At 54.2% G+C, this 12,053-nt stretch overlaps 1 protein-coding gene across 7 annotated transcripts in view; it reads right to left on the bottom strand.

Annotated features, from left to right (window-relative positions):
• ZFR2 (zinc finger RNA binding protein 2) overlaps positions 1-12,053 on the bottom strand; it is a 46,584-nt gene that overhangs the window by 20,923 nt on the left and 13,608 nt on the right. For all 7 annotated transcript variants that reach the window (XR_009502563.1, XM_059918765.1, XM_059918764.1 and 4 more), the window contains exons 2-6: positions 6,456-6,687; positions 5,389-5,509; positions 4,715-4,918; positions 4,312-4,586; positions 1,403-1,585 (exon numbers count right to left, since the gene is read on the bottom strand). Coding sequence is in view for 6 of the 7 variants with exons in the window: in XM_059918765.1 (XP_059774748.1) it covers positions 1,403-1,585; positions 4,312-4,586; positions 4,715-4,918; positions 5,389-5,509; positions 6,456-6,687 (1,015 nt within the window). In the remaining variant the exon portion in view is untranslated. The remainder of the gene's footprint in view (positions 1-1,402; positions 1,586-4,311; positions 4,587-4,714; positions 4,919-5,388; positions 5,510-6,455; positions 6,688-12,053) is intronic.

The raw sequence follows: 12,053 nt of genomic DNA, 5'->3' as shown, positions 1-12,053 counted from the left end.
CACGTCCACGACACAGATCCATGTTCGGTATACGTGGGTGTACACGTCCATAGACACACCTCCACATTCTGCAGGAACTCATATACACGTCCAGGGACACAGATCCACCTAGGATACAGTCACCCCCCTGTCCTCGGCATGCCCCCCCCGACAAAGGCACTTACTTGCAAAAGTTCCAGTTGGAAAGGACTGTTCCACCACCCCCAGAGTCTGCACTGACGACTGTCTCAGACACATTCTCGGCTCTAAGTCTCTGACACTCACGACTCAAATCTGCCCCCCACCCCGGGGCTGGCTGCAGGGCCTCCTGACCCCAGAATGAGTCCCAGCCTGCGAGCTGTGACACCCGCAGCCCACCCCGCCTGGGCCCAGCTCTCCCGCCTGCACCCCTGCTACCACCAGGCCGGCGCGTCCCCTTCTCCACGCCTCACTGCTCCCTCCTTGGTGGGTTTTGTGGGTTCACGCAGGCATTCGAGAGCCTGTCCCAGCTGGGCTGGGGAACAAGGCCCTTGACAAGCAGGGGGAGAAGACAGATCCTCAGGCAGGCGCTCGGGGCGGCCCAGCCTGCAGCGGGGGCTGGAAGGGGGCTGCCAAGGGCAGGGTGTGAGCAAAGGCCCGGGGGCAGGAGGGAGCATGGCCGGTGAGCTGGGGCAGCTGGAGGGGTTCTGTGGACGGGGCAGAGAGAGGCAGCCATGGGACAGGGGCCTTCCTAACCCTCTCGCTCTAAACCGTGCGGTGCAGCTCAAAGCAGGCGTCCAGCCAGGAATTCCCCCTCCTCCTGTCCTCAGCACACACCCGAAAGGTGAGCAGCACCTTGCAGGTTCGTGATGCCATTTGGGGAAGGTTTGCTGATTTCCAAAAAGCACCTCTGGACCATAGAAAGAGGGCACAGGGAGAGGTGCCCTACCTTCTCTCGGGTGAAGGAGCCCATTCATTTCCTCATAAGATGACATACTACAGGCATTTTTAAGCCCACAGGAAAACGTTGATATTAAAGTAGTAATAAATATGACAAATGCTGATATTAAATAATTTAGTATCAATGAAAACTTTGATATTAAAATATTAAACCTTACTACTTTGATTTTTAATAAATAAGGACCCCGAATGGAATATACCGTTTGATCTCATCAACATACAAACTCTGGTTCATATATACATGCAGACACACCCAAGGCCAAGAACAGTTTCCTCTGGGGTCTGGGTATGAGCTGCCCTGCTCCATGCTTCTGTCCAGGGGCAGGTGTGACCTTTATAACCGGGAGAAGGGGTTTGGCTTCTGAGGAAGGAGGACGCGTGGGCCTGCAGGGAAAGCTACTTCTCGTGGGTGGCTGCCCACCCCCCGTGTCATCGGACGCCCCTCTGGGTCCCGAGTGGGCCGGGGCCTGTGAGGGGCTCCTACCTTCTGGTGCTTGGAGCCCCGGATGTGGGCGGCATAGGCCTCCGCCCCGGTGCAGGACACGGCACACAGGTCGCAGTGCAGCTGCGCCTGCACCCCTCGTGGGCTGCCGTTGGGCTGGATGCCCATATTCTGAGCCGCCTCTTTCTTTTTGTGCTTCTGCCCTTCCAGGTGCTCGCGGTAGGTCTGCCGGCAGAGAGCGAGGGCGGCCTGAGGGGGCTGTGTGCCCACCTGGCACCGCGCCTTCCCCGTCGCCGCAGTTCACGGGAGGCCTGATGTCCCCACCCCTCTGTTCACGGGCCTCCTTTTAAAGCCCCGTCAACAGACAGAAGACTCAGAAGCTCGGACGGAAAGACATAAGGTTTCCTTCTCTTTTGTTTGTTCTAAAAATCAATGAGTTTCTTAAGCAAGCATCCTCAAAGGAGCACACACTTAGTTTCAGGGGCCGCTTGAAAGAATATTCCGGCTTTTCAGAATCTGACCTCAGAAGCCAAGCAAGGATGCGTGCTACCGGAACGACACGGGACACACTTCACTGTTAGAACACTGCTCCCAAACCACGGGGTCCACCTGGGGGAGGTGGCCGCGAGGCACAGACCCACGCTTCCCGCACCGCGTGCCCGAGATGTCTGACAGCGTCTGGCACACGACTGAGCTCTCACGGGGCACCCTTGACTTGTCTCTGGGAAGCCTTGAGACGAGGCAAAGTGGGCCTGCTAATCCAATGCCCTCTAACCACGCCAAGAGTCAACATTCCGCGGAATAGAAATGCCTCTGGAAAATACCAAAGGCACTGGTGATGTCGGCTGGCTCTGGGGGCAGGGACAGGAGTGGGAAGGGTGCTCTCGGAATGTAGAAATCTGTGCGGTTTTTTTTTTTGGCTGTGCCTCGTGGCATGTGGGATCTTAGTTCCCTGACCAGGGATTGAACCCGCGCCCTCTGCAATGGAAGCGCAGAGTCTTAACCACTGGACCGCCAGGGAAGTCCCAGGAATCTGTGTTTTTACCTAAGCCACAGAACACACACACACACACACACACACACACACACACACACACGCACACGGACATGATGTAAAAGCCTGTGGGACGCAGACAAGCCTGGAAGGATATACACCAAGGCGCCAACAGTAAACTACTTCAGAACACGCTTCACAGAGTCTGAGCCCGTAGAAAGAACAAATGTTCGCAGTTTATGCCATCCCGATGCCTGACTCTCTATCACAGACACGGATCAGATGTGGAATGAGAAAAAACCCAGAGGAGCATTAGAAAGAGGCCTGCCTGGCCCCTCGCTCGGCTGGGACGGAGACCGCACAGCCAACTGTGCTGTCCTGGACTCAGAGACAGGTGCCCGGAAAAGAGGCAGAAGTGCTGCTCCCACTGCGGGGAGGCCACGCAGACCAAGTCCTTCCGATGCAGACGGAGGCCGTGCGCGGCTGCTTCCACGTTAACCGTGTCTCAAGCGGCGCTGGGTGGGCGCGGGAGGGGAGAGCAGGAAAGGGCAGCACGGGGACTCTGCAGAAGCACCCGGCATCTCGGTGGTGGAGGCGGATGCACAAGCCTGGGCAGGTGATAAGCTCGCACGGAGCAGACCACACGCATGCACGCGCACGTGCGCACAGGCATACGCAGGTGCAAGTGAGACCGGTAAAACCTGGGACCTCTGACTCAGCGGACGGGTTCAAGGCCAACATCCCAGCTGTGACAGTGACTGTAGTTTGGCAAAACGTCAGCACTCGGGGCGCTGGGTGAGGGCACATGGGCCTCTCCGCGGTGTTTCTTACAACCACCTGTGAAACCACCACTATCTCAATGAAAAGTCCAACAAACAAGCGCTGTTAACATTAACAAAAAGCTGGGAACAACTGGAGCTGACATGTCTGCGTGCCAGATGCTATGCCGAGTGGTGACGCGCTTGGGCAAACCCGGTCCCACGGGGAGACGAGGCTCAGAGAGGCCTCGACACCCACTCGGGGGATGCTCACGTGCCCACGCTCCGTCCCACCCCACGGCCATGGGGAGCGTCACACCCTTGCTCAACCTGATGCCACAAAGAGTCTAGTATCACAGGAGCAGACCTTGTATTTGACTGGTGAGAGGAACCAAGAATCCTCACGATGCAGCCCTGAGTGCGGGCCGCCCGGCCCTCATCCCTTTGCCAGGGAAGTCGGGGCTGGATGAGGGGTTCTGGGCTCCTCCCACACCTCTATAGCCTGCGATTTGGAGTCTCTGCATGCCTCCACGGTGCCAGCTTTCTCTCAGAGTACTAAGAACAAGACAAAATCCACACGGGGTGTTTTGTGAGGACCAGGCCTAGCGTCTGATGATCTTTGCAGGGAGCAAGGTGGGTCACCACCTGCGAGCGTGGTTGGGGAGGTCCTTTGCTTAGACAGCAGTGCACTCGCCCGCACACGCGCACGAACATGCTGCTTTTACCCACCTGCGGCCTTGCCTACACGGCCCTGTCTGCACGGCTCTGCCTACACGGCCCTGTCTACACGGCTCTGCCTGCACGGCCCTGTCTACACGGCTCTGCCTACACGGCCCTGTCTGCACGGCTCTGCCTGCACGGCCCTACAGCAAAGCTGCACTGTGACCAGCCGCGCCTGCCGGCCCTCGCGTCCAGGACCGTGCGCTGAGGGCCTCCCTGCTGCAGATGGCCTCAGGGTGCAAGACCACGCTTCTGCGGCCAACGACCAGCGCTGGGCCCGCTCTCGTGTCTTTCACAAGAACACCAGGCAGTTTTAAGGTTATGCTGATGCGCACTTGGCGTTGCAAATTAATAACAGATCTCTTTTGAGCAGGCAACGACCCTGACCTCTGGCCGGTCGCAGGGGGCAAGGGAGGGCTCTCCCACCCGCGGGGGCAGGAAGGTCCGGGTCCTGCCCAGCGTGGGGCGGGGCGGCTGACCTGGGGACCAGCACAGCTGATCTTGCAGATGTCACAATAGTGAAGCGGGAGCTGCCTGGGGCCACCCCTGGGTTTTGGCAGCTTGGTGGCAACTGGTAGCTTCTTGGCGAAGCTGTCGGCGCAACGGGCACTGGGATTGCTTCCCGAGCCGCCCCACAGGGACGAGTCCACGGGCTTTGGGAGCGGGGGCGGCCGCATCTGCGGGAGGAGCAGCGGGGGATAGTAAGGACTGACCGCTGAGTACGGGGATGCGTCATAGCTCGGGTAGCTTGGTCCTAAGAAGCGGAGAGAAAAATGAGAGGTGGAGATGGGTTGGTTTTGAGGAAAGGACCACATTTATTTCGGCAGCAAATAAAAGGAACAGGCTGCACTTGCGTGCCTGCGGGGGGAACCACCATCTTACCAGTGTACGAGGCGGAGGCTGGGCCGAACGAGGATGAGGAAGGCAGCGTGGAGAGGGAGGAGGCCGCGGGCTGAGCGCTGCTCGCCAGGGGGCAGGTGGAGGTGGAGGGCGAAGCGCTGGCCGGCTGCCCCGCCTCGGCGGTGGGCACCTGCGGCAGGGGCTGCGCTTGGTTGTACCCAATGCCACCGTAGGCTCCTTGGGGCCCTGGAGAGCAAGCACAGCCTCTGCAGGACCACCCCTGTGACACCAGGTCCAGGGAGCAGAGAAAGTGTGACCAACACAACTGCCCCCCGGCTGCCAGGAGCTGGCACGGCCTGGGCGCAACTGGCTGTGAAGGCTGGGTGTCTGAGCCACGCTGGAGGCCAGAGCCCCAAGGCTCTCCCATCTCTAAAATCCAAGTCCTCAGCAGGACCCACGTGCTTGGAAAACACTTCCAGCCCCACCTTCGTCTCTCCCCCATCTCTCTGTCTGGGTCTCCCCGTCCCTCTCTCTCGCACACACGGGTCCACTGACTAGTGGAGACTTTGGGGCGTATCTGAGGAGCAGCCCTGAGACCCACGCTACTGCTGCACCTCCTGTGAACCTGAAGCGCTTGAAACCTGACTTTTCTGGGGTCCCTCCCGTGTAAGCGAGGCCCCCTTGCCCCCGCCCTGACCCTGCAGAGACCCACCCACCTGGTGGGCAGAGCGTGGCCGTGGCCATGGCTGGGAGCTGAGGCAGGCCAGCAGCAGGTGGCGGGTCCCGTTTGCTCTCGTAGCCACCAGCGGCTGTCGATGGTCCATAGCTGTAACTGTCCTGCGAGAGGGTTTCCATGGGGAACACAGAGCAGGAGAAAGGTGCTCAGGGTGGGGCAAGGCCCCCTCCTCGCCCCCTGCAAGGCCTGCATCCATGTGGTTCCCGAGCTCCTGCTCTGTACCAGCCTCTGTTCTGGGACCTGGGGACGCAGCGAGCAGGGAGAGGGGTGTGGCCTGCTCCCTCAGAACTAATGTCTGAGAGCAAAAGTGCTCTGAGGAACATGCAACGGGACAAGGGCTGCCGGGGACGGCTCGGAGGAGGAGGCAGGCGTGCGGAGACCGGGGACAGGGCTCCTGGCCGGGTTGGCAGGGAGCAGAGGCCCTGGTGGGGGTCGGCGGGTGGGCTGGCAGGAGGCCCGGAAGCCAGTCAGAGCAGAGGACTGTGAGCGCCAGGAGAGGGGCTGGGTGGGCAGGCGGGGCCGGGGTGCCGGAAGGGCCTGGGGCAGCAGGAAGCACGGCTGGTTCACAGGGAGATAGGAGCTGTTGGGTGGACCAGGGACTAACTGCACGGAGGTGAGGATGGATCCAAGGGGCCGGGAGGAGGCCCTGGGAGCAGGGCAGGAACTCAGGATGGTAGGTTGGGAGAAATCCCAGAGGTCCTGGGGAAGCAAAGGGGAGTAAAGGAGGGAGGGGCCGGAGCCAGGTGGGTACGAGCTTGGCCGAGCAAATCAGGAACAAGCTGTGGGTGACAGAGGCTCAGGGGGCTGGGCCACATGGAGCGTGGGACGCCTTGGCGATTCCACGTGGAAACACAACTGCCAGATCTGCGGTCCTAGAGCTCGGGGTCAGGAAGGGGGCATCGTCAGCACCGGAAAGGCCCGGGAAGGACAAGCCCAGCCTCCATCCCCTCTAAGGGCAGGGATGGGAGCATCAGGAGGGTGATGGCCCATCTGGATTGTGTTTTCAAGGAAGGACTGGTGCTGGGCAGAGAAAAGTCAGGCTGATACCTGGTAGGAGGGAGCCGTGGTGGCCGCCGGCACAGGCTCCTGGGGCTGGCCGCCGTAACCGAGGTCCTGGCCGGAGTGGGGCTGGTACCCACCGTACCCTGCTGGAGTGATGGGCCTGGGTGGCTGGGCGGCCTCAGGAAACGGGATCAGGGCAGGGCCAAGTCCAGGAGCGGGCTGCGTGGTCAAGCTGGTTCCAGCAGCTGGGAGGGGAAAAGCCATAGGAGGCTGGGCGCTAGAACCACAGATAAACACAGAACCCGGCAGCGTTAGATCCTGGCATTCGAGAACCTGCATTGAGCACAAAAATGCCATCTGACACTAGACATCGGCCACTTGGATGCCTCCAGTCCAAGACCTTTCTTCTGTGAGTGCAGCCGCCATTGGAAGCGCTTTGCATGAATTAACACAATCTCACAGCAACCCTGAGTGCTCGGAGCCAGCCTGGTTCCCATTTTCACAGTTGAGAAAAATCATGGAAGGTTGATTAACGCTAAACTAAGAACTCTTTACCTATAAGAACCAGCTCTTGCTTGTGGTTCGTTCTGCAGGAAGCCCAGAGCTGAGGCCTTTTGTCTGCCTCACCTCATCCCTACCTTCCTGCCCTTAGAGAAGGCACTGCCAGCTGTCTGTATGTCCATCTGTTGGTCCGTCCCCAGTGTCTGGAAGACGAAATTCTGAGGATAGGTGACAAGTGCCTGATTCAGACCCAGATCTTTCTGATCCCCGCGCTCCTCACCATGCTGAATATCAGTCACCAGTAGACAGTCCTCAAATGTAAAAGCCCGTTTGTCGGGGAAGGGTATCGGCAAAGATTTTAGCCCAATACCAATAAGAATCATATAAGCAAGTTCCTACAACCCTCCTACACTGTTGGTGGGAATGTACGTTGGTGTAGCCGCTATGGAAAACAGTATGGAAGTTCCTTAAAAAATAAAAATAGATGGGAATTCCCTGGTGGTCCAGTGGTAGATGGGAATTCCCTGGTGGTCCAGTGGTTAGGACTCAGCACTTTCACTGCTGAGGGCCAGGGTTCAATCCCTGGTCGGGGAACTAAGATCCCACAAGCCGCATGGAACAGCCAAAAACTTTAAAAATTAAAATAATAAATAAATAAATAAAAATAGAGCAACCGTATGATCCAGCAATCCCAATCCTGGAAACATATCCAGAAAAGATGAAAACTCTAATTCAGAAAGATATATGCACCCCAATGTTCACTGCAACACTATTTACAATAGCCAAGACATGGAAGCAACCTAAGCGTCCATCGACAGAGGAATGGATAAAGAAGATGTGGTACAATGGAATATTACTCAGCCATAAAAAAGAATGAAATATTGCCACTTGCAGCAACATGGATGGACCTAGAGATTTTCATACTAAGTGAAGTAAGTTAAAGACAAATATTATATGATATCACTTATATGTCAAATCTGAAAATAATACAAATGAACTTATTTACAAAACAGAAACAGACACACAGACATAGAAAACAATCTTACGGTTACCAAAGGGGAGGGGAGGGAGGAATAAATTAGGAATATGGGATTAACAGATACACACTACTATATGGAAAATAGATGAACAACAAGGACCTACTGTATAGCATAGGGAACTATATTTAGTATCTTATAATAGCCTATAACAGAAAAGATCTTTAAAGAAAATACTGAATCACTTTGCTGTACACCTGAAACGAATACAATATTGTAAATCAACTCTACTTCAATTTTTAAAAGAAGGAAGTTCCCGCAAACCCTGTAGGGCAGGGGTCCCCAACCCCCGGGCCACAGCCTGGTACTGGTCCGTGGCCTGTTAGGAACTGGGCCGCACGGCAAGGGGTGCACAGCGGGCAGGAGAGCGAGTGAAGCTTCATCTGCCGCTCCCTGTCGCCTGCATTATTGCCTGAACCATCCCCTTCCCCCTGGCCATGGAAAGTTTGTCTTCCACGAAACTGATCCCTGGTGCCAAAAAGGTTGGGGACCGCTGCCATAGGGGATGAGGCAAGGCGTGTGCACAGCTCAGAGGCAGGCAGACCTGAGTATAGAGGGACGACGGCTGGCAGCACTTGTCCACTGGCACCTTCGCACACATTCTGGGCCGATGCTAGACTCACATGTGATGCTTGCAGTGTCACTCCTGCCCCCCAGAGTGGCTCACTGCCCAGTGGGGAGGGCCATGGAGAAATGGGGGGGGGTGTTATCCAGGCCGTCCTGGGGGCTGAGGGACCTGCCAGGGGGAGGGAAGCGCGGTGCTGAGGGTCAAGCAGAGCCCGCTGCATCGCCCCTGCCCATCTCCTAGCCAGCATCTCTTCGTCCTCCTGGCAGCCAGAGGGGTCCTCTCAAAGCACAGACCTGACCACGTCACCCTCCTGCTCAGAACCCTCCCAAGGCCCTCCGCTCCCATCCCCTCCCACACCTGCTCGCTCCCTTCCTCACCTCCTTCTCCAGCCCTTCCTGAGCCCCTGTTGGAGAGCAGCAGGGCCCTGTAACCCATCATCCTGCCCCCTCACCCTGCTTGATTTTCCCTCCCAGCACCGCCTGATGCAATCCTTCCACCAACATGAAGCCACAGGAACTGCGGTGGGTCCCAAGCTATTTGCCGGCACGACAGTGGCGCTTGGCACATAGCAGGTGCTCAGGAAATATTAGTATGGCCTACAGTCAGGTGTTTGGGAAATGGTGGGTGGGAGCAGCCCAATCGCAGGTGGGGTCCTGGCCCGCCGGGGTCCCAGGGATCTTTTCCCCACATCTTCACGTGGTCTCCCTCTATGTGTGTCTATGTCCTAATCTCTTCTTCTTATAAGGACACCAGTCATATTGAATCAGGGCCACCTAATACCTCATTTTACCTTAATTATCTCTTTAAAGACCCCATCTCCTACAGTCACATTCTTTAGTTAGCAATGAAGTCCTAACCCCCAATACCTAACACCCAAATATGAATTTTAGGAGGACACAAGTCAGCCCATGACAGGGTCATTATTGTAACAAAACTCAAATGACATGAAAATCTTGATTACACAAACATCATTCATGCTGAAATGAAAGCACCTAAAACACATTTTACAGAATATATAATCATTCATGAATTAGTATGTTTTTATTTTATTTAAGACACCCAAACATCATCAGCCCATCACCAGAATGCCCAGACACACACAGTAATGATAACCTTTGATGTTTTGACAACTGTAAACCTAGCATCACTCTTTTTTTTTCTTCTTGGTCATTAGAAAGGTATATTTGTTAAGGTAGGTGGGACAGAACATACTGTATTTAACTTTTGCCAGCTTGGTCTATAATGTTGAAATATTTAGACATGGCATGCTGGCTTCCATTTGTACTCTTGCCCTGGGCCTCTCAAACTGTGAAGGCTATTCATTTGTCTGACTATATTTCATTTGCCTATTTTACTATTGGTTAAGTATTTATATTATGTATCAGTTTCTATTGCAGAGTTAAAAATTACCCCTAATAAATGTCAGTTGGTACAGCCACTATGGAAAACAGTATGAAGCTTCCTCAAAAAATTAAAAATAGAACTACCATATGATCCAGCAATTCCACTTCTGGGGATTTTTCTGAAGAAAACAAAAACACTAATTCAAAAAGATTATGCACCCCTATGTTCATTGCAGCATTATTTACAAGAGCCAAGATATGGAATCAACCTAAGTGTCCCTTGATAGATGGATAAAGGAGATATATATCTTTATCCATTCGTCTAACGACGGATACTTAGGTACACACACACACATATGTGTGCACGCACATGTACCCGTGCACGACAGAATATTACTCAGCCGTAAAAAAAGAATGATATCTTGCCATTTGTGACATGGATAGACCTACAGGGTATTATGCTGAGTGAAATAAGTCAGACAGAGAAAGACAAATACCACATGATCCCACTTATGTGAAGAATCTAAAAAATAAAACGAATAAACATAACAAAACAAAAACAGACTCATAGATGCAGAGAATAAACTGGTGGTAGCCAGAAGGGAGGGGGTTGGGAGGATGAGTGAAATAGGTGAGGGAGATTAAGAGGTGCAAACTTCCAGTCCTTAAATAAGTAAGTCTGAGGAATGTGATATACAGCATGGGGAATACAGTCAATAATATTGCAATAAATTTGCATGGTAGCAGGTGATAACTGGACTTATCGTGGTGATCATTTTGTAATGTATAAAAATATCAAATCACTATGTTACATACCTGAAGCTAATAGAATATTGTAAGTGATTATACTTCAATTTAAAAAATTACCCCCAACGATGTGGCTGCAAACAATAATAAATATTTATTATCTTCACAGATTCTGTCGGTCAGAATTTGAGAGTGGTGTGGATGGGCTCTGACTCAGAGTCTTTAAGACGTTGCCAATAAGAAGTTGGCTGGGGGAATTCCCTGGCAGTCCAGTGGTTAAGACTCTGCACTCCCAATGCAGGGGCACAAATTCGGTCCCTGGTTGGGGAACTAAGATTCCCCATGCCGCACAGCACGGCCAAAAAAAAAAAAAAAGAAGTCGGCTAGGACAGCATCATCTGAAGGCTCGACTGGGGTAGTGAGATCTGCTTCCAGGATGGCTCCTTAACATGGTTGGTGCTTTCCCAATGCTGCCTGAGTGTTCTTACAACATGGCGACCAGCTTCCCCCAGAATGAGAGATGACAGAGAGAGAGACAGAAGGACCAGGTGGAAGCTATCCTTGTTATGAGCCACGGACATCACATGGCATAACTTCTGCCACATTCAGCGTTAGAAGTGAACCACTAAATACACCCCACCCTCAAGGGGAGAGGATTAAGCGCCATCTTTTGAAGGGAGGAGTGAATTTATTTATGGGAATATGGAATATGAATTCTCTTAATGAATACTAAATATGAGAATTTATGGCAATATTTTTAAACCACCACATGCTATTTCCCATTTTGTACTGTTACACATGTTCTACGTATGTTCTGTGTATGCTTTCTTGTGCCAGCTTCCCCTCATGGCTTCTTTTCCAGCCTGGGTCCCACACGACCTGCTCCAAACAGGGCACAGCTGAGGAGAATGGGGCGAGGATGGCTGCCTCAGATCCATCAGGATTTAACCTGGAGCTGGGGCCACATTCTCCTGAGTCACATGGGAGAGGTGTGGACCAACCCAAACCGGCAAGGAGAACGGATGGGATGGGCTTTGGGAGGACGATAAACAGCCATGCCGTTGAAGCCACTCAGAAGGCTCGACAAAGGCGTCTGAGCTGCCCAAGCTGCAAGGGCGGGAGTGCTGGAGTCCAAGTGTGAGCGCAGACCTGGAGCTCTCTGGACTGAGCCCTGCTGCCTCTGCTGGGTAAGAGGCCAGCAGCACTGCAGTGATGCTTTCCTTCTTGCCTGGCTTCCCAGCGTGCCAATGGCCTCCACCTCCAGAAGGGTCTCCGCCCCCAGTCCTGAAGACCCAGCACACCAAGTGGTGCCAACTGAGGGTGCAGAGGCAAAGCGTCTCCCGCGGTGGAGGGCAAGTCTTGTCCTTTAGCCGAGGGCCCGAGGGAGTAGAGACAAGCTTGGGGCTTTCTTCCCCTGCTCCCGCAGCGACCCAGCTCAGGTCAAAAG

The sequence above is a fragment of the Balaenoptera ricei genome, chromosome 3, assembly GCF_028023285.1.
Source record: "Balaenoptera ricei isolate mBalRic1 chromosome 3, mBalRic1.hap2, whole genome shotgun sequence".
Classification (NCBI taxonomy): Eukaryota; Metazoa; Chordata; class Mammalia; order Artiodactyla; family Balaenopteridae; genus Balaenoptera; species Balaenoptera ricei.
This window is presented reverse-complemented; position numbering and strand designations above follow the sequence as displayed.